This window comes from Lutjanus erythropterus, chromosome 12 (assembly GCF_056507025.1).
Source record: "Lutjanus erythropterus isolate fLutEry1 chromosome 12, fLutEry1.hap2, whole genome shotgun sequence".
Taxonomy (NCBI): Eukaryota; Metazoa; Chordata; class Actinopteri; order Lutjaniformes; family Lutjanidae; genus Lutjanus; species Lutjanus erythropterus.
In genome coordinates this window covers 38,320,376-38,347,952 of record NC_139328.1, presented here as the reverse complement: position 1 = coordinate 38,347,952, position 27,577 = coordinate 38,320,376, and the positions used below count along the sequence as shown (strand labels likewise).

Here is a 27,577-nt window from a genome sequence, read left to right as displayed (position 1 = left end):
GCATGTTGGGGCTTTGGGAGACTTGAAGTGAATGGTTACCAGAAAAACAACTGAGAAAAAAAACCCATAAAATCCCTCCATACCGCTGGTCTGGTGTAATCAGGTGGTTTGGGAGATTCTGCAACACTGTTTTCCTGTGAAACTCCAGCAGTGTTATGTGGACTAAAAAACTAAACTTGACCTTTGGATGAACTATCCCTTTAAGCACAGAGACACTTATTATTTTAAGAAGATTGAACTCAGGAGAATCAAACCAAATGGAGAAAAGATGTTACTTCTAATCTAGGATTACAATGCTGCTTTGTTTATTCCTGTACTTTCTACATAATGTTTCTTTCTCATCTTTTGGTTGTGAAAACTTATAAAGAAAAAAATCCCGTGGACATTTAAATTTACAGGTCAGACAGAGGGAATGTAAGCATCTGGCCCCTTTGCACTATTAGGCTATTTTGTCTAATTTGTTGTGTGTTATGGCATCAAACAATCCTGATCCCATAGACATTTTCTGAGGGGAGACCCACAGTGTCAGACTTTAAAACACTCTGCTGTAGTTCAACGTCACAGTACAACAATAAGCTAAGAGTCAGATCCACTCATTTCCTTCATTACATCAACAGGGTGAGACCAAATGTCAGAGGTCACAGGTCATGGCCCAGCCAGACGATCTCATCCAGCAGGAAGTCGATGTCCTCCTGCTGTGTGGCAGGGTTGGAGAACACACACCTGAAAAAATTGGCTTTCTCTCCCAAAGGCTGATACCCAATCAGAACAGAGCCCTTCTCCATCATCCTTGCTTTGATCTGAGGAGCCACCTGCAGAGATCATGAAGAGATCTAATGTAACCTCAGCCTGATGAAGTGGGGCCTGAACATGACTGAGAGTGACGTCCTGCACTGACCTGATGGAGTCTTCTGTCTCTGTCAGGTCCCTTTGGCAGGCCTCTCAGACTGGGGGGGGTGTACCAGAAACACACATTACAGTGCTCCGGCTGTGACAGAGAGGAGCAGAAATCCATTCATTCATTCATTCATTTTCTGTAACCGCTTAGTCCGTAAGGGTCGCGGGCTGCTGGAGTCTATCCCAGCTGACATTGGGCAAGAGGCGGGGTTCACCCTGGACAAGTCGCCAGTTCATCGCAGGACTGACACATAGAGACAGACAACCATTCACACCTACGGGCAATTTAGAGTCACCAATTAACCTAGCATGCATGTCTTTGGACTGTGGGAGGAAGCTGGAGAACCCGGAGAGAACCCACGCAGACACGGGGAGAACATGCAAACTCTGCACAGCTGGGGAGCTGGGGGATCGAACTCAGGACCTTCTTGAGGCGGCAGTGCTAACCACTGCACCACCGTGCCGCCCAGGAGCAGAAATATAACAACTAAAAAATAATAAAAACTTCCTCTAATAGCATTATAGCATTATAGCAGAAATAAACACGTCTGTAGCCTGGTTGGTTTCTACAGGCCCCATTTAAAGCTACTACAAGGAGTTTTTAAGTGGTTATGAAACACTCCCAATTTATTACTGATGCCTCAATATGACTTACATGAGACCATCTGAGAGAGGACTGGCTATTTCTAGGTAATTTTGTCTGCCTTCGGGTCAGATTCTCCTTGAAATTAGATGAAATTAGTCTGTATTTACATTTTCCCAGTCAAAGTTACTGTGAGTAGTATGTTAATTAATTAGAATGAGCAGAAGAGTTTTTTTATTTTGTCCACAAGGGGCTCCAAAATCAACATTTTCTAAATGTTTCTTATAGTCGCTTTAAATTACAATAAGGCTTAAAGTAATGCATGATTAAGGGCGTGGCCACTTTGAGTGACGGGCGGGTGCCTTCACAGGTGGCTGACTGCTCATTCGGCCCCTTCAGCTACACCTTTTTGCACATTTTTGGGTTAGCTGGGATTCACCCGAGTCAGGTGCTGCCAAGATGCAGACGGCAGGAGCCACCACATTCAGAGCTTCAAAACAGCTCTTAACTTGAAACTGCACTAAAACTAAAACTAGGACCAAACAGATACAACAATAGTACTTGGTAATATCGCAGCAGTGCATCTGTCTTGGTTTAAAAGTAGGCTAAAATGGGAAGAGTGGAAGTTTTCAGATGTTGAGCACACATAAAACAGTTGTTTAAAGATAATTACAATGATAAAATGTAGTTGCTGAAAAATTCTTTTTAGCCCTTTAACCCTGAAATGGTTTGTGTATCATACTGGATACAGTCATCTGACAGACTGTGGGAGGAGGGGACATCATGTCAACATTCAAAGATATGCTTATCATTTGAATCAAAAATCCAAAGTGGTGATGACAAAGACACCGGCCGTGATTAAGTGTTAACTATATTTTCATTTTTATTATATTTAGGTGGGATTCTGTTTTAGAAAATACTTATAGTTATTGATTGCTCTTTATTTTACTCTTAAATGTCTATTATTGATTAATTTACCAGTGTAAACATGCTTGGCCACATTTCAAAGTGCTTGCAACTTTTTTCCTGTTTGTTCAGCTTCCTGTACCAGTAGGATATTGCTAATGTAGGAGCCTAAATGCAATTCATTCATTTATGGTTTTAAAAAGTAAGTAATATACAATTTAAGTTAATTTAAAAACAGTTAAAAACAACATTAATATAAGTAAACTGATTTAGAAGGAATTAGAAGACTCATTTACAGGTATTTTCAGTTCATGTGTATATAATAAGAAGTTGGATTGTTTAAAATGGGTAAAAATGTAATTTATGCAATATTTGTAATGGATGGGAGCATATAACAGTGAAGTGTTGATTGAGGCTCCTGAGTGAGGTTAACCTGAGGTCAGTCACTCAGGGAAGTGGAGAGTGAAGCCAGGCGTTTTTTTTGACCTCTCCCTCTTTTCTTCTTGTTGCTGATCTTTTCTTGGATGTGATGGATGCTTCATCGATACTTTGGACACTTCTGATCATTTTTCTGTACGACCATGTTTGAGCTTGTCTAAGTAAACTGTTAAATGAGTGGTCTGGTGGATTTTTCCATTGATGTGCATTAACATGAGGGGAACAGTTAGAGCGTCAAGCCAAGCTTCATTCTCTGGAAACCTACAGATAATGTAGAGCAATCACAGGGAAAATGCTGTGATAAAAACAGAAATAAGATGTTTTGTTATAAATGTTAATATTTCAGTGTTTATTATATTAAAAATTAGATTTGATTCCAGCATTCAAAACATATGTGTAGAACTACTGTTTTTTTTCACATTTCAAAACTTAATATGCAAAACTTAAAAGAAAGTAGTTGATTAATTGGTTATAAAATGTTTTAAAAGTTGGCATATAATTTTTATTTTAATGGAAAAATGTTACATTTATACCCTAAATGGGTGCTCTATCTCAGGAGTATATATTGAAAACTAAAGGTGACTTTAAAAAAAGAAAAAGAAAAAGAAAAGAAATGTTGTTATTTTAGCCGACATCCACAGATTAATTAGTCTTGTCTCGGTCACCCCACCAAATTACCATGCACTCTTCAAGGCCTCTGATCCAAAATTTCTTGTAATATGAACACAGCACACAGTGTGATAAAAAAAACAACAACAACAACATATTTTTCCCCTGGTGAAAACCAGCCTTACTTTGTGTTTGAAGACAAGTTCAAAGTCTGTCCTCCGTTGCAGTTGATCATACAGATACTCAGCGTTCTCTAAGCATTTGTTGACCTGAGCTCCAAACCCCTCTGAGCCCTGAGACAGGGAGGGACAGACACAAACACAGAGAGAGACGCAGAGTTCAAAACACACACAGACATCATCCTGTTACACCGGGGTTACTTTGACACTGTCCATGAATACCTTTGACTTCCACATGAGCCAAAGTTTAAAGGCGTCCACATGTCGGCCGCACTGGATGCTCTTATCTCCAGTATCATAGCTCACATCGTAGGGTTTGTCTGTCTGGAACAGGTACTCAGCCCTCAACTCATTGCACTCCTTTAAGAGACCCTGCAGAGGAGATGAACTTTCATATAAGATACAGCTGGAAATTAAAAATCCTTTAGACACAACCTTTGTCATAGATAATACAGACTGAAGCAAAAAGTACAAGCCAGCTTCTGAAGTTCGTTCAAACCTTTCAAATCTGTGATATTCTTAATAAAGTCACTTGCATGTTGATGTCTTAGCTCAGGCTAAGGAAAGGTGATGAACTTGGTGAAATATTGAAAAAGTTAATGATGACTTGAAGCATGAGCTAGGACACTGAGCTTTACCGAAACCACTGGTAAGGTACATATTTTGATGAAGACAGGGTTGCAAAAATACATAGAAAACATGGGTCATCTGGGGATCTTACTGTAGGCCCTGCAGAGGGCTGCTTTACCTGGTCGGTATTTCACTCTGAACTTCTAAAATGAACCAAAAATCAATACTGAAGAAAGAAAAATTATATGAATTTTGCAGATTTTTTGGGGGAGGGAGCACGATAAACAACACCTACATGAGCTGTTTGGATAGAGTTAAATTTTAGATAAGTCAGGTTCACAAAGACCATGGATCAACCAGATTTTACCACATTATGGTGGCACCAAAGGGAAAGTTATAGGATCACCAGAGTGATTATGATTCATCACCATGAATACCCATTCTTCAGGATTGAGACAAATCAAGTTCTGCAAAAAAAGACATTTGTAATATATGAAATGTTTTGGCTTGCTTTGATTTTTTTAATTTCTAAACTTTCTCTGTGTCAGTAAACAGCCTTGTACCAGACAAGAACTCACAGCTTCAGACAATTAAAATATGTGTGAAAAGCCTTCAAAATCTAAAACTATCAATATAGGTGTAAAAATGTATAAATGAAAAAATATGACATTTCATCAGTTCTGTACATTTAATTAAAATGAATCACTCAGGTTGGCCTGTTACAATGTTTAATAACCAAAAGTTTGAACTTTTAAAATATTTTTTCCAGCATAATTGAGATAAAGTTTCAAAACGCCTCCAAATTTGGTAAAAGTTAAAGTTTCATGCCATTCTACCTGATAGTTGAACAGCCCTCAAAAGTAGTCATACTTTGTAAAGTACTGTACATTTATACTGAAGAGTAGAGGATCATTTCTTACTCTCTTCTTGATCAGTATGACTGAGCACTGCAGAGGGACACCCATCATCTTGTGAGGATTCCATGTCACAGACCAGGCTCTGGAAAACAATCAAACACTGCAAATTTAGCAATTTCATTTTGACTGATGACATTCACAGTTTAGACACAGCTGACAGCCCTGCAGAAACAGCTTCAGACCAGGGCAGGAGTCTGCAGTCTGTGGCTCTTTTGCCCCTCTCCAGTGGCTCCCTGTGGCCCAGACAGTGGTGCTGAGGGTGCTGCAGCACCTCCTGCTGGATGGTAGAGGAACTGCACATTTACAACCACTGTATAAATTAAAATAAATAAATACATTCATAACTATAAATAAAAACAATAATATTAACACAGACGTTTAATAGAATGTTTTTTGGTTATGTTATTATTCTAATGACATTTTAATTTCAGTCCCAAATTTTCCGTCTGGGTGGAAATGACATTAAGGTTTCATGATGTGAGCATGCACTTGGTGCAAACAGGCATGCACCAGCAAAAGAAAATGGCAAAGCAAAAGTAAATTTCAGATATCTTTATAAATTCATCAAAAAGAGCAAACCTGACTAATCAGAATAAACCACTGACAGCAGCATCTGCAGCAGTTTGCTGCCAGTGGTGCAGGGAGCTAACATTTATCAAGCTAGTGGAGAGAATATACAGGACATGAAGAAAAGTTTCATCAGGTGAATCCAAAGTGCAACAACATGATGCACTGCTGCTGTACAGTCAGCCTAAATGCATATATCATTAACTATTAGTCTGATGATCCAGTGCCCTCACTTTTCCTATAATAATAACTATGTCAGTGGTCACTGTTTTATCATCAATGTTTATGGTGTAAATCTTGCTCTCCAGTATGAATCAGAACCAAGCCATTGTTGTATCTGTCTTTCAAACACTAATTCAGACAAACTCAACTTTCCGTGGCTACTGTCTGCTAAGGCTGCAATTATCTGTTATTTCCTCAATTAACTGATTTATTTGGCCCATGTAATGTCTAAAATTTGTGAAAAATGTTGAAAAATGTATTTCAAAGCCTGAGATGACACCCACAAATGTCTTGTTTTGCCCACGATTCAAACAAATTCAGAAAACATTGAATTTTTTCTTTACAAAAAAATCACTCAAGCTAAATAATTGATTATCAAAATAGTTGGTGATTAATATAATAATTGATTAATGGATTAATCATTGCAGCTCTACTGTCCTTTAACTCAGACCTGAGCAAAATGTGGCCTAGGGGCCGGATGCAGCCCACTGAAGAGTTTCATGTGGCCTACAAGGTCATGATGGAAACACCAAAAAATGAAAATGCAGCAAAGACAGTCAGTAGTATTTTGCTTAGAATTAAACTGGTATCAGACCTTTATTGTGAAAGGGCCCAGTGCTGTGTTCACTGAAAATGATAATGAACTGTATGTTTTATATTAAACTGTCACTGTATTCACTCAGTGCTGTACATCCATGTTCTTTATGTTGTTGGTCTCCTACTTTTGCTGCTACTATGATTGCAGCCTGCATGGTCCACTGTAAAACATCAGGTTTTAAATCATGGCTATTCAGACAGGGTGAACAGCAGGTATGCCTGGTATGAAACTCTTCTGACCAGTCCATTATTAGAGATTTGGTCATTATTAGGACCTTATATCATTTGTGTCTGGTCCACAGCAGCCTGATCAATTTCTCATGTGCCTCCCCAGGAAAAATAATTGCCTACCTTTGTTTTAACTGATTAAAATGTGGAAACTGAGGTAGATCATCAGCATTTTGTATGACTTGACTTGTGACTCATTGATCTGAACATTGACTTGACTTGCTCGACTTAAACCAGGGACTTGACTTGCTTGGTTCTCACCACACTAACTTGAGACTTACCTGTGATGTGAACAGGTGTGACTTACTCCCACCTCTGCCACAAACACCTGGAATATTCTAAATTATGTACACAGTAACACACACACACACACACGCATGATTCATTTATGATGAACTGTAAATAGGCTGGTGTGGTGAAAAAAAATGGTGGGTGGAGTTTCTGTTCTCAGTGTCTTTATTATTCAGGCTGGATTGGCAGTGAGTTGTAGGCTCACAGTGTTTGTAGTGGTGTTCCTCAGACTGAACAAACCTGCTGTGTGATGTAGTCGCGTTGTGTGTTAGTGCAGTTACCTCTCAACGCCCTGGAGCTTCATCCTGTGTCTGTCCGACATGAGCAGGCCTCCTCCCCACGCTGCCTGTAGGGACACAACCACAACAAAAGTCACTGATATTTTGCAGATCTGAACATGTTGAGTAAAAAGCAAACATATTTGTCAAATTTCTAGCACTGGATGTTTGTAACTGTTCTGACTTGTATAACTGAACTACTGAGAATGTTTTAATTAATTTTAATTTTTTTTTTTTTTTTCTTTCAACAACCACAGACAGGAGAGGTTTACAACAACCTGAGCTCTAATTAAAATAAATATAATGTTACATTTTTAGAGTGACAGTGACACAGTGTCCCCATATTTATTTATTCAATCTCTTATTATGAATGTGTAAAAAAACTAAATAAAACAATAAAAATAAATGCATAAATTCATTGTAAAAGCTGCAAGACTGCACTAAGATTACAACATGGGAAATTACAATGTAATAGAGTTGTGTATATTTCTCACTTTCACACAATTCACAGGTCACAATTGTCTACTTTTACACTTACTTTATGTGTAATGTTATTTCTGACAACAATATCTAGGAAGTTGAGAAGAACCTGTGCAGTTCAGCTGCTTCAACAGTCGAGTCAAATTTCAACGTAACGCAAAATCCACAAAGCTTTACTTGATGAAAAGAACAGAGATTCTTCAGAGATTCACTGAGTGTACAGAGGAACACCATGTGTCAGAGTGGATCGAAAATATTCACAGAAAGGAACTTTGTTCATGAAAATCTAGAATACCTGATGAAAAATGAGAATTCCTCTATATTTCTAAATTGCACAGTACTTCATCACTTAAATGTAACAGAGGTGCTCTGTTTTTTCTCTTCTCTGTTATACATTTCTAGCCGTTGTCACAACCAACATCTAACTACTGTGTAAGTTTGACAACATTAATATCACCATCCTAAAAGGAACCTTCATCACTTACTGAAGGCCGCTGTTTAATGTCATCAATCCAATTCATCCGTCTGTCACAGTCAGCAGGCAACAGCAGACACAGTGTTTAGAGGGAAACCCCAGATCTGCAGTATCTCATTTACATTTTGACCAAAAACATGACAAATATTGCGGGAGTCTTCCAAATTTGGGGTTCCCCTCTTGACACAACCATCAGACACAGAGAGTGACGGACACCATGTGCCACTACAGCAAAGGTGGTGCCCCAAGATGGCAGACAGGAGTGGAAGTAACCAATTACAAATACTCAAATTACTGTAATTAAGTAGATTTTTGGGTACTTGTACTTTTATGAGTAGATTTTCAAGTCTGTGCTTTAACTTAGTAACATAGTTGAGTACTGGGTACAATTTGAGTTAATATCCAAACCTTTCATCTACATTTTAGTAGCCAATCAGGTGATCTGATTAGAAACGGACCAATGAAAACCATGAGATACAAGCAAAAAACAAAACAAAGTGCTGCGACAGCACACGTCTGGAGTAAAGATGTCAGTGACTGATCATTAATCAATTAATTGCAGTTCAGAATTTAACCAATTAAAAATGTATTGATTGATATTTAATCAATAGACATGGCAGTGACTGCACCTCATTTGACATTGTTTTGTTGAATAAGGAAAATTAAACTTTAAACTAAACTTTAAACTTAAACTTTAAAATGAGAAAAAATGACTGAAAAAATTTTAAATAAGGGGAAAAGTGTGTTTAGTATGTTATGAATTATAAACAATTAATCAATTATTAGTGTTTTCAACTATTGATTAAGGAAAAAGCGCAAGATTTACAACCCTAGTTTGCGGAGGTGACTGTGACATCAACTATTAAAAGTAACTAATACTCTGAGTAGTTTTTGCAACAAATACTTTGTACTTTTACTTCAGTATATTTCTAACACCAGTGCTTTTACTTGCAATTGAGTAATATGTTACCCATGTAACAGTTCTTGTACTTTAGTACAGATTTTCAGTACTCTTTTCACCACTGATGGTGGATCACACAGTGGTCATTGGATTTGTCTATAGGCAGTGGACTAAACCACTGAGAGGCATAATGAGGGGTCACATGTTCTTTCAACACTTGTAAATGCATTGTTTTAATTAGCACTTTCAGTAATCCCAGAATCCAATGCTTTGCTATGTCCTGTCAACTGCAGAGCACAACACACAACAACATGATGAGTATCTTTGGTCAAGTTGTATTTGAGGAGGATGTCTTCAAACCAACAGATGAGTGAGATTTTAAGTTTAATGAAAGTACTAAACATGTAAGAATGTAATAATAACTGGCACATTGATTGGTTTCCACCCACCACCCAGTTGTGTGCCAATTGTGTTTATTGTAGCTGAACCAGAAGCATGACTCAACAAATGTCTCAGCAACAGCATCTCCAAATCTGGACACATCACTATGAACACTCTCTTTATTGACTGCAGTAGCAGAGTTGGGTGTTTTTGACTGGACTCCATCACATTAACCCATTAATGTCCACTGTGGGATTTTATAATTTCCTCTACACAACTTAAAAATACTAGCTGAGCTAAGCACAAATAAAAAAATAAAAATGAGTCATACCATGTGATTAACAACTAAACATAATGTGATTATATCAAATGCTTGGTACCACTGGATTCAGATTTCAGTTTTGACAACATGTGGTTTGATACAGTTTAAATTTGATATTTAGCATAAATAATATTTTGATTTAATTTTAATTTTAATTTTGATTTTGATTTTAATTTTCTCATGTATAACCAAATTTTCCACAGCACATTTTGTGCTTCCACCTCTAATAGAAAAAAATCTGGGGTTTACCACAGGGCCCTCTCTCCTCTCCTGACAGGGACTTGGTTCTTTTTGAACTCTTTAACACATCCATCATACAGTCAAACAGCTCTTTTGATGGGCATGGTGTGTGTGTGTGTGTGTGTGTGTGTGTGTGTGTGTGTGTGTGTGTGTGTGTGTGTCTGTTATTGCTGAGGTTTGGGCAGGATTTTTTTTTTGTGGTTTGTATGTTGTTACTGAAATACAATAAATAAAAATAATATTAAAAATAAAAAAATCATTGGGGCTTTTCCATAACATACTAAATATAGTTGTTAGTCATTAATGGGTTAAAAGCACTAATTCAGACAGAAACAGAAAATGATATGAAGGCATTAGGAACAAATTGATTGACAAAGTTCTGAAAAATTATAATTATAGAATAAAGTACCTGTGAGATGTGGCAAAAGTAGACCTCTGGGGTCTGCAGGTACCATGGTCTGTAAGATTTTACAATGACTATTGCATTATGATAAAAAAAAAAAGGTTGTGTGTGTGTGTTTGTGTATGAGAGAGAGCTTACATCAACATGCATCCACAGTGTGTGTCTGTGGCAGATGTCTGCGATGTCATCAAGAGGATCAAAGGCTCCATACACTGTGGTTCCTGCTGTTGCGTTCACGTAGAATGGAACCAGACCCTGAGAGACAGAACTGAAGTTGGCCTCATGTAATCAAACACTACACTGTACGTTCCAGCAGCATTGCATCCAACTCCATTGGAAAAATAATTATTTTTACTTCAAAGGACACAGGAGTTACTGGTCTACTGCTGCCTAGGTCTCTTAGTTTGTTTGTGTTTCTGTATGAGTTTGCTGAATCCAAACTATCCTTTTAAAACACAAAGGTCACACAAAACCACAAACAGACTGAGGGAGCAGCAGAACTCCCATGTTCTGCAAGGTAAAATCATTGTTTTTGCCAATGGAGTTTGGTTGGTTTGGAGTGAGCAATATTTTTAAGGTTTATTTCAAAATGTAAGGGTTTGAGGCTCAAAACACAAACATTTATTGCAGTGTGTTGCTTAGAAATTTTAAGTTGTTTCAACTACTTTTTTTTTTACAGTGTACCTCATATAACTCCACTTCAAATAATCATTACCTTTAATACTGTGAGATTTTGAAGACATTCAATGTTTTGTCATAAAAAAGTGTACATACTAGAAATATTAAATATTTTCACATTTCATATTTTGCCGCCTTTCATTCATACCTTTTCTTCAGCTGTAACAATGGAGGCCTCAAGTTCAGCAGGAATCATTTTCCCTCTTGAAGGAACAAAAGTTTAGACAAAAGTTCAGTGAACAGTATGTGACTGTGCTCCTTATTATATATAAGACATACTGACATGACATAAGAATACAGTGGAAGAATGTACAGTCCCGTAAACCTGTAATATACAGTATGTATACAAGCACACATGCATGTGAAAATTTTCCTGAAACACACACGGACACATATATAAAGCTGCAACAGGTGAGCAAACATGTCTTTTGTCATGCATGACAGAGTCTATTAACCAACACATGTTTACTGAGTGAGTGTTCAACTTACCCACCTTTCATCACATTTCACCATGACCACATTCTCAGTGCCCAGCCCCAGCACAGCTGCAGATTTCTTTACTGAATAGTGACTCTGAATGGGTGAAAAGAAGCCATTCATTTTCATTTGTCTCACTCTGATGAGACTACACACAGGTACACATCTCATTCAGCTGACATTGTTTGGGAAGAAGAAGAAGAAGAAGAGGAAAAAGTTCCCAGGTGCACACATCAAGAGAAACAGACAGCATCAGTGACAGGAGGCAGGCTGGGACAGAGCTTTGAAGAAAACAATGAGTGGATCTCAAATGAGGATTGTGTTGTTAAACTACTATGTCCTAACTCAAGTCATTACATAAGAAAAACTGAAAAGTCTGAACACTGTGACATGCAGAAAATGCTTAGTGTTTGTTTGGCGTTGTTAGACGTCAGACCACACACCATAATATATAGGTAAAGTTACAGTTGGCATAACTCAAAGGCATAGAATTTATGGACAACTAACACAGACTCTATCATATAACACAGTGAAGCTGCTGGATTACTTTACAGGCCTACTGGGCCTGTTTAGTAATCCATTCATAGTGTCATCACTTAAACTAAACTAAAAAATCAATCATAATATTACAAAGACACACCAAGGTACCACAAAAAGACACAGAAGTACCACAAGGAGACATAAATCTAAGACAAGCAGACATAAAAATACCATATATAGAAACAAAAGTACCACAAACAGACACAAAACTATCAAAAAGAAACATGAAAATACCACAAATTGACACAAAATTACTACAAGACGACACAAAACTATTGTAAGCAGTCACAGTGACAAAACGTACCACAAAGAGACACAAATATACCACAGAGACAAAAAGTACCACAAAGAGGCACAAAACTACCCCAAAAAGAAACAACACTTACACAGGGAGACATAAAATTGCCATAAACAGACAGAAAAGTAGTACAAGGAGACATAAAGGTACCTTACAGAGACACAAAACAGTACAAATGGACATAAAACTGTTCTTTTGCATCTATGTAATTTTATATTTATGTGTTTAATTGTTGAGCCTTGTCAAAGGAGAACTTCTGTCACTTTGTGACAGACAATCACATTTTTCTATTCTATTCTATTCTATTCTATTCTATTCTATTCTATTCTATTCTATTTAATATTGTGTAAAATTGACACATTTCAGCGATTCCAAATTTGAAGTCAAAATGAATTCTATTGTGTTTCACCTTCTGTATGAGGAATACTGGAATGTAAGTGGGACATACACATTGTGCAGTAACTGTCATCAGGACTCACATGAGAGGAGCTTTGTTTTATAAAAATCTATACCATGTTTAAAATCTGAGGGAAGCAACTGGAGTTCTAGCACCCATACATGACATTTCATAGAAAAAAAAAGAAGACAGTCAAGCACATATCTTAACATTCATGAAATCATCACAGCTTTTCTGTTTCTATTTATTTTTTTTAATATAAAAAAATCTTTGTTTAACCAATAAAACCTTATCAAAATTAATACTGTGTCAAATTCTTGATCTTTTGTTACATAACCATGTAACAAGCAGGATGAGCAGGTCACTGCTGTGAAATAAAGCCAGAATTAAATAAATATGAATATGAATATATATTATTCATGTCAGGTCCTGCATCATTCTGTCAGGATATATTTCACAACAATGACCAGCTCACTATACATTATTCCTTATGAAACATGAAACTGAGGACTGATACAACAGGTCAAGTTAAGTCTAAATCTACACACTCCTTCAGTCCCTGACAGTGTAAATCTAATAGTTAGTGTGTGTGAGGTGTGGTTACATGTTCTGAAGTGAAGAGGGCCAGCTGAGGCAGAGCTCCCATCCCTCTGTTCTTCACCTCTGGATAGAAGTGATATCTGGCCACCAGGATGCTGTACAGGTTGGAGATTGTGCCTCCTTCAACAAACACAATGCACAGTTTATAGATCAGTAGTACACACTCTAACATACAGCACACTATAGCTGTATGGATGGATTGATAAACAGGCCTACTGGACACAGGCCCAAGGGCCCTATGTCAACGTGGGCCCTCTAGTTTGAAACTGACTGTTAACATTCCTTTGCAAAATTCAATCACAAGATTACAAAGACATACAAAGGTACCATAAAAAGACACAAAATTACCACAAGTATGCAAAAAAGTGGCACAAAGATTTACAAAAATACCACAAATAGACACAAAAGTACCATGAGAAGAAAAAAAAATACCATAAGAGAAACAAAAGTACCATAAGGAGACATAAAACTACCACAAAGAGAAAGAAAAATACACAGAGACACAAAACCACTTCAAAGGGACACAAAACTTTCATAAACAAAGACAAAACAACTATAAAGAGACGCTGAGTCTCTTTGGATCTGGGTGTGCTCTTATGAAGAAGGGGTGGGAGTCCAGGGACCTGCTATCTTATAATATGTCCATTTGTCCATAGGAGTGCTGTGGCTCTGTTCATTTGTTTGTTGTTGTCTCTCTGTTCTGTATGTTTGATATTAAATTTGGAACTTAAAAACATAAATATTTTGAGTGGTAGAGAATTACAGGCGGCACTGTTAGCACAAATTCCAAACATCTGGGTGGAGGAAACACCTTTGTGTCCTGGTTCTCAAAGCAGTTGTTAAATAAGATAAGTTTAATTTCTACAACACTGAAGCTGTCACTGAGAATGATGCTTCATTTATAGTTATAGTGAAATTATTTTGGCTGTTGCTCATGAAGTTGCCCTAGATTTTTTGGAAGGTTATATAAAAACCCAAAGTTCTTTTTATCTACAGATGTTCAGTGTTACTTTACAGGAACACTGTGTAGAATTTAGTGCCATCTAGCAGATTGTGAACACTGGTTTCACTCTCCCTTTCCAAGTGTGTAGGAGAACCTACAGTGGCTGCAAAACTCACACAAAACATGAAAGGTCGTATGTAGAGCCAGTGTGGTTTGTCTGTTCTGGGCTACTGTAGAAACATTTCAGTGCAACACATGAAAGATGAGCTGCTCCCTTTGCAGATATAAAAAGCTCATTCTACAGTAATGGAAAACAAAACTATTCTTATTGTTGGCTGATTACACACTAATGAAAGACATGCTTATGAATATTATATCCAATCTCTGCCATATTCTGCCAATAAAACTCCCTAAATCTGACACACTGACACACCTTTATCTGCTTTTATCAAAATGACAGCTCATCCATGCAGCCAGTCTTTGCATGTGTTACCTGGACAGAAGATTCCATCTCCTTCATCGTCAGACCATCCCACAATGCTTTGCATCTTCCTCAGCAGAACCTCCTCCATGAGGATGAAAACAGGAGACACTTCATATGTAAACCTGATAGAGAAATATACTGCACTGTATTACACTGTGAAAAGACAAACACTTCAGGTCATAACTTCTCTGTCCTCTTGGAAACATGTTTAGCTTTTTGAATAAGTACAGCAGGCCCAGTCTACTTAATCATACTTAGTAACTGTCCACCACTGGTGATGACATCTTACATGTTGGTGTTGGCTGTGGAGGTCAACCACTCGCCAGCTACACCCACCACATCCAGACCTGAGGACAGCTGGTTGAAGAAACGGGGATGGCCTGAAGAGCAGAGGTCAGAGGTCAGATGAGTTAACAGAGACAGAGCCACAGACGACACTGTGTGTAAGTGATACGGCTGCACAGGCCTCACACCTGGTAAGGGCCTCGGATTGAAGGATTTTGTTTGTTTATTTGTTTTTTTTTTGTTGTTGTTGTTGTCTGTCTGCTGAAAATAAAGCAGCCTCTCCAAGAAGGTTGCGATGCTGTGATCACGACAGTTACAGCATCCAGGGAGAATAAAACCACAATTTTACTGTAAAACACTGCCTGAAAACACTGCAACATGTATCACAATATGAAAGTTGACAAATCAAACCTGTGTCTCTTCTATACAGTGTCATGCAGAGGGTTGTGATGGAAGGGAAAATCGAAGTTCAAAGAACTAGGAAGCACACACACACACACACACACACACACCTGTACTGACACCATACTTGAGTGTGTCTCTACAGTCCACCAGTATCTGCTCCAGAGTCTCGGGCTGGTCGGGCAGGTCCAGACTGAAGCCCTCCAGTCCATCCTTCAGCTGGTGAGGATGGTGGAAGTCCAGGACCTAAGACACATGTCATGTCTTTCTGCGTCTCATATTTAATAATAATAATAATAATGATAATAATAATAACTTTTTTTATATAGCACCTTTAAAAACAGAGTTTACAAAGTGCTTTGACAGACAAAGTAAAAGAGCACAAGAGAAGGATACCAAGGAAAAATAACAACAGAGGGCCAAACAGGAGTAAACTAAGACTGAAGTAAAACAAGACACAAGCAAAGACACTAAAACATAGAGAAAAAAAACAAACAATAAAACACAATAAAAGAAATAAGAACAGTAAAACTAGAAAAACATGACACTAAGAATAAGTTAAAATGAAGAGGGCAGAGATTACAGAGACATAACATGATGTTGTCAAGTCAATATAAACAATAAAGGGATGGAATAAGACAACATCGACATCACATAAAAGCAAGTCTATAAAAATGGGTTTTAAGAAGTGATTTAAAAGATGTTACTGAATCTGCAAGCCTTATCTCCTCGGGCAGGTCGTTCCAAAGTCGAGGGGCCCTGATGGAGAAAGCGCGGTCACCTTTAGATTTAAGCCTTGACTTTGGAACAGCTAGGAGTTCCCTGCCCGAGGATCTAAGGCTGCATACCGGCTCATAGGGAGTTAACATTTTAACTATGTAGCTAGGGGCCAGACCCAGACGGGCTTTAAAAGTGATCAGTAAAATCTTAAAATCAATTCTAAAACATACAGGAAGCCAGTGGAGGGAAGCCAGGTTTGGGGTGATGTGATGTCGTCTGTTAAAACCAGTAAGAAACCTAGCTGCTGCGTTCTGAACCAGTTGGAGGTGGGAGAGTGACTTTTGGTGAATACCATACAGGAGTGAATTGCAGTAATCGAGTCTGGAGAATATGAATGAGTGAATGATTTTTTCCAGGTCAGAGTGTGGGAGCAGTGGTTTGATTCTTGAAATGGTATGTAGCTGGAGAAAACAGGACTGGACAACTTTATTGTTGTGTGTTTGAAAACTGAGATCTGAATCAAAAATTACTTTGAGATTTCTGGCAGAGGAAGTGAGATTTGTGGACAGAGGACCGAGGCTATTTGTGATGGGAATGATGGAATTTGGTGGACTGAACAGTATTACTTCTGATTTAGAGTTGTTAAGTTGAAGAAAGTTCTGGCCCATCCAACAGTTTATGTCATTGAGGCAGTCTGACACAGCAGCTAGGCTTCTTGGGTCATCCGGTCTCAGGGGCATATATCTGTCCACATAACAATGGAAAGACACATTGCCGAATAATCTGGCCGAGTGGGAGAATATAAATAGAAAATAAAATCGGACCTAAGATAGAACCCTGCGGTACACCACAGGCAATTTGGGTTTTGGAAGATGAGTAATTGCCTATGGTGACTGCAAAGGTTCTATCTAAAAGGTAGGAATAAAACCAGCTAAGTGCAGTGTCCCCGATACCAACCCAGGTTCTGAGACGGTCAATTAGAATGGCATGATCTACAGTGTCAAAAGCTGCACTTAGGTCTAAAAGAATTAAAACTGCGCTCTCTACCCTGTTGGCTGCTAAAAGGTCATTGGTTACTTTGAGGAGGGCTGTTTCTGTACTATGTAAAGCTCTAAAACCTGATTGAAATTTCTCAAAGAGATTGTTATGACACAGAAAAGCTAAAAGCTGGGTTGAAACCACTTTTTCTAAGACTTTTGATAGAAATGGAAGTTTAGAAATTGGCCTGAAATTGTTAAGAACGGATTAATCAAGATTTAGTTTCTTTAAAAGAGATTGGACCACAGCATGTTTAAAAGAAGATGGAAGATGGGTGATTTGTTGCCTTATGGTCTTGATTCTGTTTGAAAAGAATTTTAAAAACTCTTCACACATGTCTTGTGAGGCATCAGGAAAATGACAGGGTGAGGAGGTGGTGATAGAGGGATTAGACTGATTTGCTAAAATTAAGGCTGAGTAAAAATATGCCCTTGCTTCTTTAATTGCTTTTTGATCATTTTTCATTGCATCTTTCCACGTAAAACACGTGTAAGCCTGTTACATAGGCTCCTATAGTCTCTTTTCAATTGGAGCAATAGAATCATTTAGCCATGGTTGTGGTGAACCCTTGGACTTTTTGACTTTGTAAGGGGCCACAGAGTCCAGAACAGTCTGGCAGGTTTGGTTAAAAATGGAGACCAGCTCCTCTGTGCTAACATTTGGATTAAAAGCAGTTAAAGAAGCAGTATTAAAAAGCTCAAAAAACTGGCTGGCAGACACAGACTTAAAAAAGCGACGACAGACGGGTAAATTGCGATTAAAAGGTAATTGGGATAAAATTACATTAATTTAATCGTGTACATATTCAGAAACATTTAATACACATTTTTCCAGTAAAACATCTTCAAACTGAATTCATTGGGCCTGTATCACTACACACAGGAGTATCATCTCAACTGTGCCACACACCATGGAATGGACACATTGTACTGTGGAGCTGGTGTGTTTTAACATGAAAAATAAACAAAGAAATAAATTACTGCTATTTAAAATGACTTAAGTCATCAGAGTGAGATATTTAATATCTATCTATCAAAGTAATCTGATTCGTTTCATACTGGCACTTGTCAAATTCTGTCAAACTGCTATATATTAGCAGTGGGCTTATACTGTATATAAATATACTGGTCCTGGTCATTAGGGTGCCCCAAACATTACAGTTTAATATAAAAGATAAAGTTCATTATCATTACCAATGAACACAGACTGACGCCTCTCAAAATAAAGGTCTGATAACAGTTTAATTGTAAGCAAAATGCTCCTGACTGTCTTTGCTAGATTTTCAGTTTCTGGTATTTTCACGATGGCCTTGCAGGTTGCATGAAGGATTTCAGGGGGCTTCATCTGGCCTCATTTTGCCCAGGTCTGATTGATTCTGTTGTTTAGGTATGCAGACGTGTTTGCAGTCAGCAGATTTGGTAAACGTTGTACTGATGGAATATACATACACGTATGTGTCAAGTGTGACACGACAAAAGCTAAAAGAGACACAAGAGAGTGTGTCTCTTTTAGCTGTTGTCTTTCACTCTTTCACCCTTATCAACCTTCTTTTTTCTGTCCTCTTCATATCTATCAGAAGTGTTAACTGAAACAAAACATTTGTGTATTTGCATTATGCTGTCTCATAATGAAGTGACCTGGTATGTATATGCTTTATTATCTATTGATTTATTAGCTTGTCCTGCATATACACTGAGCGATGATGAGATACTGTACAGGATTCAAACACAGCAGGCCGTTAGCAGACATTGTTTCCATGCTTGATAGAAACAGCTGGGTACCTTGGAACTCCTTTGATTTGACTTGCAGATGTAACCCAACAAGATGTTCACCAGCTCCTGCAGAAAGCCTCTGGTCATCTCATCCCCACCTGAAGCTGGGAGCAGGTCTGAGCATGTACACACACACACACACACACACACACATACACACACACACACACACACACACACACACACACACACACACACACACACACACACACACACACACACACACACACAATCAGTATAAGTAAATAAATTGAAAAGTAAATTGTAAATCATAACATAATCATTTTCTGTAAATGTATTCTGTCAGCAATGCCTCTTGAATTACATATTTGGATCAACGTAACTTTTATATTGGATGACAGTGGGTTTATTGAATAATCACAATATCAGTGCATTCAATTCTTAAATGTCTGAATTCTACAAGTGATGTCAAAGTTATTAGATTATTAGCAGGAAAAACTACCTTAACACATCTAAAGACTTATTAACAGTACATTTTTAAGTACTTGGTACTCAGTACTATTCTATTGTTCACATTAGTGTGAAATAATAAATAATAATAAATAAATAGTACAAATACTTTGCTCAGTCCCTCCAGGACTTCGCCTGATTTCACAGCAGCTTTTCTAAAAGATTGCAATTCATGTTCCAAAGCCTTTGAAGATTGCAAAAGAAAGTTGCATTTTTTTGGTATAATTAATTTAAAATTAAAGGCAAACTGTTTTAGGGAGAACAAAACTACACTCTGTTTTGAGTGTTCTAACTAACCTTATATCAAAAAGGCTTACAATCACAAAAAATATAAACAATCTGCTTTATTTGTAGATGAAGAAGTGCACCAAGGAGGCATTCCACAAAGAAGCAGAATGTTTTTGAAGCTCCAACTCGGTCAAATCGGCACAAAATTATAAAATAAAAGTGTATAGAGTGTTGATAGCTGTCAATAACAATGACAAATGTGATCTTTTCAGTATCTGCAAGAAAATTAAAAAAATTCTAAATGCAAAATAGAGAATAATAAAACAAAACACTGAGGCTGTTCATGTATGTCATTTTTACGCAGTTGACTGATTGATGGTACTTGTGGTGAGCAACAATGATTGGTCAAATTTGCGGAAAAGTTGCAGTGTTTGGATAAAATTGGAAGATTCAGTAGATTTTTCAGGTATCTGTACTTTACTTGAATTTTTATTTTTCAGACAACTTTTTACTTTTACTCCCTACATTTGAATACAAATATCTGCACTTTCTACTCCTTACATTTTCAAAACAGGTACTTTATGCATGTGAGAAGAATTATTGATTATTTTTATTTTGCGTCATTGCATGCCGCCTTCCCAACACCAAAAGCAATTTCAAACTAAATGACTGGAATAATAACACAGAAAAGATCAATCAGTGTATCAATCACTGCATATCACACAGGACAGACGTAACAAGATAAAAATGATGTAAAAAGACATTAAAAAAGATGTAAAAGACACGAGATGAAAAATAACATAAAAGCTGTAACAAGACCAAAACGATGTATAAAGATGTAAAAGCCGTAACAAGATGAACAGGAAATAACAGGAACAACATCAAAGACATGAGACAAAAAAGACATTATAAGAGGAAAATAATGTAAAACATGTTATTAGATGAAAGAGAGGGAGACTTTACAGTCATCCTCTGGTTTGGCCCACAGCAGAAGACAGAACTGTCCAGAACCCCTTAACAAGCTTATTATGATCAATTAGCAGCTTGATTGTGGTGTTTCAAATGATTTTTGTGTACCTCACACAGCCAGGGACTGTCATGCTGCTCTCAGTGACAGAAGCCTCAAGTCGTGGTTGTGCCTCAGTACAGTCAGGAGGACCACACCTGGACAGGCTGAGCTCTCACCTTTACTGTAGATGCTGCCGAAGTCAGTGGGTGTCTGTCTTCTGTTTCTGACTGCTGCTGAGTCCTCCTGCTGTTTGTCCCTCACATCTGATTTGTCAATGATTCTGTCTGAAATGACAAAACACACGTTTGTTTGTTAACTAAAGAGCTGCTGAGTGTGTGGGAACATTCATATCTGTCCTGAGTGAAATTCTTTAGTCATGGATGGATTACTGAGCGGGTGTACCAGGCACGCGTCCAGGGGCCCCTGGTCCCTGGGCCCCTTGAACTGTGCCTCTGTATGAAGTGACACATTCCTTTTCAGACAATAAAACAACACCAGTCTCTTTGACCTACACCACAGCCACAAAGAGACACAAAACCACTACAAGAAGATAGAAAACACCACAAAGAGGTACAAAAATGCAGCAACGCCTGCAAGCTAGTTCAACTTGAGCTGCGATGCTTTTCACATATGAGATACCTCACTATCTGTAGTACATACCACATGCGTCTTTCCAATCTGGCGGTCTATTTAAACCACAAACCATTGCTCCCTCTGCCTGTTAGCCATCCTCCAAAGCAAAGCAGGTACCATACTCCCATCTGCATTAATTTCAAGGAGAATGTTAGTACACTTCCCTAACTCTCTCCAAAGCTCTGTCAAACCACCCTAATAGATGCTTTGTTAAATACCTCATCACCGGCTTAGTTCATTATAAGCAGGTCTATGTTGGCTCCCAAAAATGACCCATGCCTGTAAAAACCTGCAGTCAGCTTTCAAGGAGCCAAAAATAGTAGATGAACTCCTACCAAAAGAGGTTAAGAAGGGATACATGACAGGTCCATTGTTAAAATCTGCCTTTACCATCTTAAGAGTTAACCCCATAGGTGTTGCTACCAAGAAATACTCATTAATCACTAACTTCTAAGCTACACAAGATTCTTCCATTCTACATATAAATAGCTTAATCCCTCAGGAGCCTTTCTCCTTGTTCTACGACTACACTTCTGTAGACACTGCTGGTCAGATGATTAAATCTGTAGGGATCGTTGCATGACTGGGAAAGCAGACATTAAAGATGCCTTCAGATTCTTGCAGATTCTCTCGCAATGGTGTTTAAAGTTTTACTTCTCTGTCAAATTAACATCTGGTTGCCACAGTAGCCCTCACATCTTTGGCACCCCTTGTCATAGGCATTACGGTGGATTACTGCAACAACTCCAAACTTCCCTTTGTCTTGCATCTTTTGGATGATTTTTTTGTGGTGGACCCTAACCCATGAGTTAGGCCTACCTCTTTCAGGCCCTTCTACATGTTTGGAATTTCTTGGTATAACTCTCCAAAGCATGCTTATGCAAGCATCTCTGCCACAGGACATCATCTCTCATGTTCATACATTCATATCACACTTACTAGCATTGGCTTACTCTGTTAAGAGACTAAAACACACAGTGATCTGAGACGAAGGCTGTCCCTCAGATCTGCAGTTCTGGTCCTTGCTATGTGACAAATGAAACAGCATTTCTTTCTTTTGAAATTACTTCTTTGAGTCCTCAGATTCTCTCCACTTCTTTACTGATGCGGCCCCTTCCATTTGTTTTGGGGGATTCTTCAATAATGAGTGGTTTGCAGATGTTTGGCCAACTGAAATGAAGTCCCTTGATTGCAATTCAATAAAGGCCATGCCAAAATACCGATAATGCCCAGCCTAATGTGACGTTTGACTCGGTCATCTTCATTTTGCGACTCGCTGTCATCCCTGGTCATGAATATAGTGTGGCCGATGCTCTTTTGCTTTAAATTTCAGGAGTTCAAAACTGTGTCCCCAGGCCAACCAGATGACTCGTAGCTAAGCACATCCAAGCCTGTGCAAGATCTGTTGTACTGTGCCTCCAAATACATGAGACTTGGTTTAGCCAAAGCACAATTAAAGTCTATAGTTCAGCTTATTTTTTCTACTGTTCTTTCTGCACCAACCTCCTCCTTAGTCCTCTACCTGTAGACATCTCTGTAGTTTGTGCATTTATTGTATTTACATTTGAATCCTGCCATGTCCAAAAGCAAAGTATCAAAGCCATGCTAGCAGGGATTCAAATTCAAGTTTGATGCCAAAATCCAGCATTCCAGAGCCTTCTGGACAATCTTTCCATTCAGCTGTTCCTCAATGGCCTTAAGAAGGCACGTCCATCATGCAGTAATAAAAAAACTACTTCTCACTGCTTCTCTGGTGCATGAGTTGGTGTCAAAGTTAAGACAAGGTTGTTTTATGTTGGAAGTGGTTCAGGTGATGGCTGTCTACAGGTTTCTCAGGTGTCTCTCCTTCAGTCTTCACCCTCACATCTCACATCCTCTGATTTAACCCTTGAAGTGCTCAATTTTCCTCAAACACTCAAAGTCTAATAGATCTTACCAAGGCACTCACTCAAACCCATGATGAGAACTTGGTTCTCATCAAAGCTGCGGATGTCTGCTTGAGCTGTGACCTACCCCCCAAATGTTATTCCCTTCACTCCCTACGAATCAGCACAGGTACAACTGCAGCTCTCCACCTGCCTAGATTGAGTCTGAAATCCCTGGGTCACCGGTCATCCTCTGCCTACCAATGCTACATTAGGCTCCACAAAAATGAGATCCTGATTGCACAAAAGCTCAAGAGTTCCTGCACCACTTAACCATCAAGAAAACATTTGTAAATACTCAGTGCCTCATTGTATTGTTTCATATTATTTGCTTGCTGGGTATTATTAATTAATTCATTTTTGCATGTTTCCAGAGCTGTGTTCCACTAGATAGAATGCTTGTGGGGAATGGCCACATGGCAACTGGAGAACTGGCTCACTTAGAGTTCCTCATATCAGTAGCATCAGGCTCCAAATTATGCAGTTTTGGGGGCTTTAAGATATTTGCTCATCAATCCTCAGTATCTCTATGTAAACATAATTTGTGCGGAGTGATGAGGCTCTAATTATGTTCTACTGCTTCAATAAACATTTTAAAACATGGTTGTCTGACTGAACTACAAAGAGATGGCAAACAACCACAAAGAGACACAGAATTACTACAAGAAGACAGAAAACACCACAAAGAGATGCAAAATAACCACAAAGAGACATGAGACAACTACAAAGATACAAAGAGGGAGATACAAAATGTCTTTTTTCAGTGTGGGTGTTTCTGTCCCCAGGGGTCTGTTGTCTAATAATCCATCCATGACCTCTCTGCAGTCACCTGGTCAGTCTGTGAGCATTTTACTGCAGTCCAACAGTGATGAGGTGCTTCTCTATGCTTGCTTTGGTTTGAATAAAGCTTGCAGTTTGCAGATCTGCAGTTGTGACATCATGGTGTGTATATCAGATACAAGGGCTGTGGTTTCACAGACTATTCTACTATTCCAACAGAAGAGACAGAAAATAAACAGTACAGGTGGAGACCAAGAACTCCTCAGCTGTGCAAATATTGAGAATAACTGTTTAAGAACTTCAGTTTTTGACATTTCATGTGTCATTTTTGTCCTTTTGCTCTCCTCCACCTCTACAGTTTTCTTTACTGAGGAGCAGTGAGTCAACGTTTTTTCAATGAGAAATGTGTGATGTCTCTAGAGTGGTTCCTTTCATGTCTGAAATTTGTCAGCTTTCAGTGTTCTTTTTTTTTCAAAGCACACTGACATAAAACATTTTCAGTTCTTCAGAGACATCAGCAGACTACAGCCAGATGACAAAGTATGTTCTCAGATCTGGTCCTATGAAGGGATCCACATTGAGAAACCCAACGGTGATCTCTGTCACCCCTAATATCCGTCCAGCTGCTCCCTGTCAGACACGTTGCTTCTCCTTCTGGAGGACAGCAGCGCACTCACACTTGATCATCTCAGGGATTTGCTCCAGTTTACAGAAACTGCTGATGATGAATCACAACCATCTGTATTGTCTGATACATGGGCTTACAGTAACATGTCTGTATTAAAGGATATAATCTTCCACATTTAGAAGACAATACATCCTGCTGCCATCTGTGCCACTCACTGAAACACAGACATACACAGAATAACTACTCTGGAGCTGATGTTGGGGTAATGCCAGTCATATTCTCTAAGTGTGAGTGGAAAAGTCTCGCTCACTCTCCTGTTTACTTGTTCAAGCATGTAGAAATACTCCAAGAGTGGCAGCCCGTCAAAAGATTTCAGATTCATTCAGTTAAACTTATCATCATGTAAAATCATTCTTCTTCTTCTTTTTGTTTTAAAAGCTTCATAGTTCAATGATTAAAATTGTAGTTTTGCAATCTAAAATATAGATTATCTATCTATCTATCTATCTATCTATCTATCTATCTATCTATCTATCTATCTATCTATCTATCTATCTATCTATCTATCTATCTATCTATCTATCTATCCTCTTTGTTTCTCTCTGCCACTCTGTCTCTCTATCAAGGGCACATGAAGGGTATTAGTGGTCAGGAAATTGATCTCTGAAACATTTTCATATTATTCAAATGGATAAAGGTACAGTATGATGTTTTAATAAAGAAGCATCAGTGCTGTGGACTGTAGTGTGGACTAGAGTTGTTCTCATTCACATTAGCTCAGTTACTGAATACATATATCTATTATTTCACTACATTAAATTCAAATATCTCAATAATTAATTTGTTGTTCACAACAGGAGTGAATTTCTCATCCATTCAAGAAAGTTGCATGTGTTTCGACACAATTGGCACAATAACCACTTGCACGTGGCATCCTGATCAAAACTGATGAGTTGATTCTCAGTGAAATTCTTCACAACCTTTAAACCAGGGTTCTGTAACCACCCAGGCTCCCCGTGACTTTGGCAAAAAATGATATGGAAATGAATAACATTATATTTTTAAATATATTTTTCATGTTTCATTGTTGTAGGTCTATGAAAAAGTTGAGACAGCTCAAAATGTCATGCCAACATACTACATACATATTACATCAGTTCTGAGCCCAAGTCAAATTCTTCAGTTTTGAAAACGTTTTACCAACTTCTGATCTTTTGTTGAGATAATTTACTTTTCTTCTTTAGATAAATTTAAATATTTGAATTTTAGAAATCCCAAAATATTGTATTTTTAAAAAATTGTAGCGTAAATCATTTAATTTTAAGGCAACAAAGTAACAAATCAGGTTCACAGTTAACTGTGACCAAATTTTGAAAAACATTGTTTTTTGAGTTTCTCTAACTTTAATTCTTACTGTAAGTTTATCTAAAGAAGAATAGTGAATTATCTCAACTAAATGTCAGTACAAAGTTGGGCACAAAACTCAAAAATCTATTGCAGTATGTTGTACACCAAATTTAAAAAAAAAGTGTTAATATTTCATCAAGTAAAATATCAAAGACCGTGTCTATGGCTCAGTGTCTTTTTCCTCTAAATTGTGATGATGGTTCGTCTTCTTGAGTCTCTATAAGCTATGGCTGCCAAAAAAAAGAGAGAAATTTAATAGCTGTGGCTCCAGACAAACTTTTTCCCCCCTTTTTTGGTCAAAAATGGCTCTTTTGATCGCAAAGGTTGCAGACCTCTGGTCTAAACATTATTTCATCATTTGAACATCACATGAAAAATGATCTGTTCAGTTTTCAAAATCTGCCAGACATACATGTACCATTTCTAAAGATCTATGATGTAGGAGGTTTGTGATGTGTGCTGATTTGGCTGCCAGGTGACAGTAATAATGAACTGAGAATCACATGGTGGACAATTGTTTGTATTCGACTATAAAAAATGAATTCCGTGAAAGATCAAAGTTGATTTTCTGTGTGCAGCACACAGCAACACATTGCTACACTAATAATGCACTGTTTACATATGCATACAAATACATACAAATCCAAAAGTAAAAAGCTTAGTGTGATACACAGCCAGACAAAACTGGGATTCTTGTATATTACAGTAAACAGTCAGTGCCAACAAAACAGAGATTTGATATAAGATATATGAAACACTTCTTGGGTTGGCTGCCATTGTGAAAAACATCTGTTTATTGACACAATAACTGGATTTTGAAGCATAAATTATATATTTTGAGTGAGTTATACCTTTACCAGACATGCAGCATAGCTGTGACTATAGGGCTGCACAACATGGTAAACCATTTTGACTGAAATTGTGATTGCAACATGTGATACAATTAGTGGAAATGATCATTTTTGCATTACCATTTTCATTTTTTTTCCCTCACATATTTCTCCTTTTGTCAAAAAAATGTGATATCTGACCCTATTGTTTGGATATTGAACTTGGACATATTGTGATTTCAGTAATATTGCAATTATTTGTGCAGCCTGAGTTGTGACAACAGCACTTATTGAGAATAACTGTAACTGATTGAACTATAACTGTAACTCGCAAAATAAACTGTAACAGTGTGTTATCAAATCAGTCAGTTACTTACCTCGCAGATATAAGAGATCCATATCAATACAGATCAAAATCAATTCTTCAAAGGTGTTTCACAGCAATCCAGTCCTCAGAAATATATTTTACTGAATCCTCTTTTGTTAGAAATACTCTATTACTTGTGGACCTGGTAGCTGCTTTGAAGCCTGTGGTAGTAACTCATCCA

General features: G+C 37.9%; 1 protein-coding gene across 1 annotated transcript; it reads right to left on the bottom strand.

The window, feature by feature from the left end:
* Positions 1-360: 360 nt before the first annotated feature.
* Positions 361-27,577, bottom strand: gad3 (glutamate decarboxylase 3). Its single transcript, XM_084731591.1, has 16 exons — positions 27,407-27,577; positions 21,003-21,110; positions 19,128-19,234; positions 15,699-15,834; positions 15,191-15,281; positions 14,911-15,023; positions 13,479-13,594; positions 11,656-11,735; positions 11,311-11,365; positions 10,623-10,739; positions 7,286-7,350; positions 5,103-5,181; positions 3,835-3,984; positions 3,619-3,726; positions 899-988; positions 361-812 (listed from the first exon to the last, which is right to left on the bottom strand). Exons 1-16 carry the CDS (start codon positions 27,426-27,428, stop codon positions 639-641), a joined length of 1,611 nt encoding a protein of 536 aa, XP_084587717.1. The 5' UTR covers positions 27,429-27,577; the 3' UTR covers positions 361-638.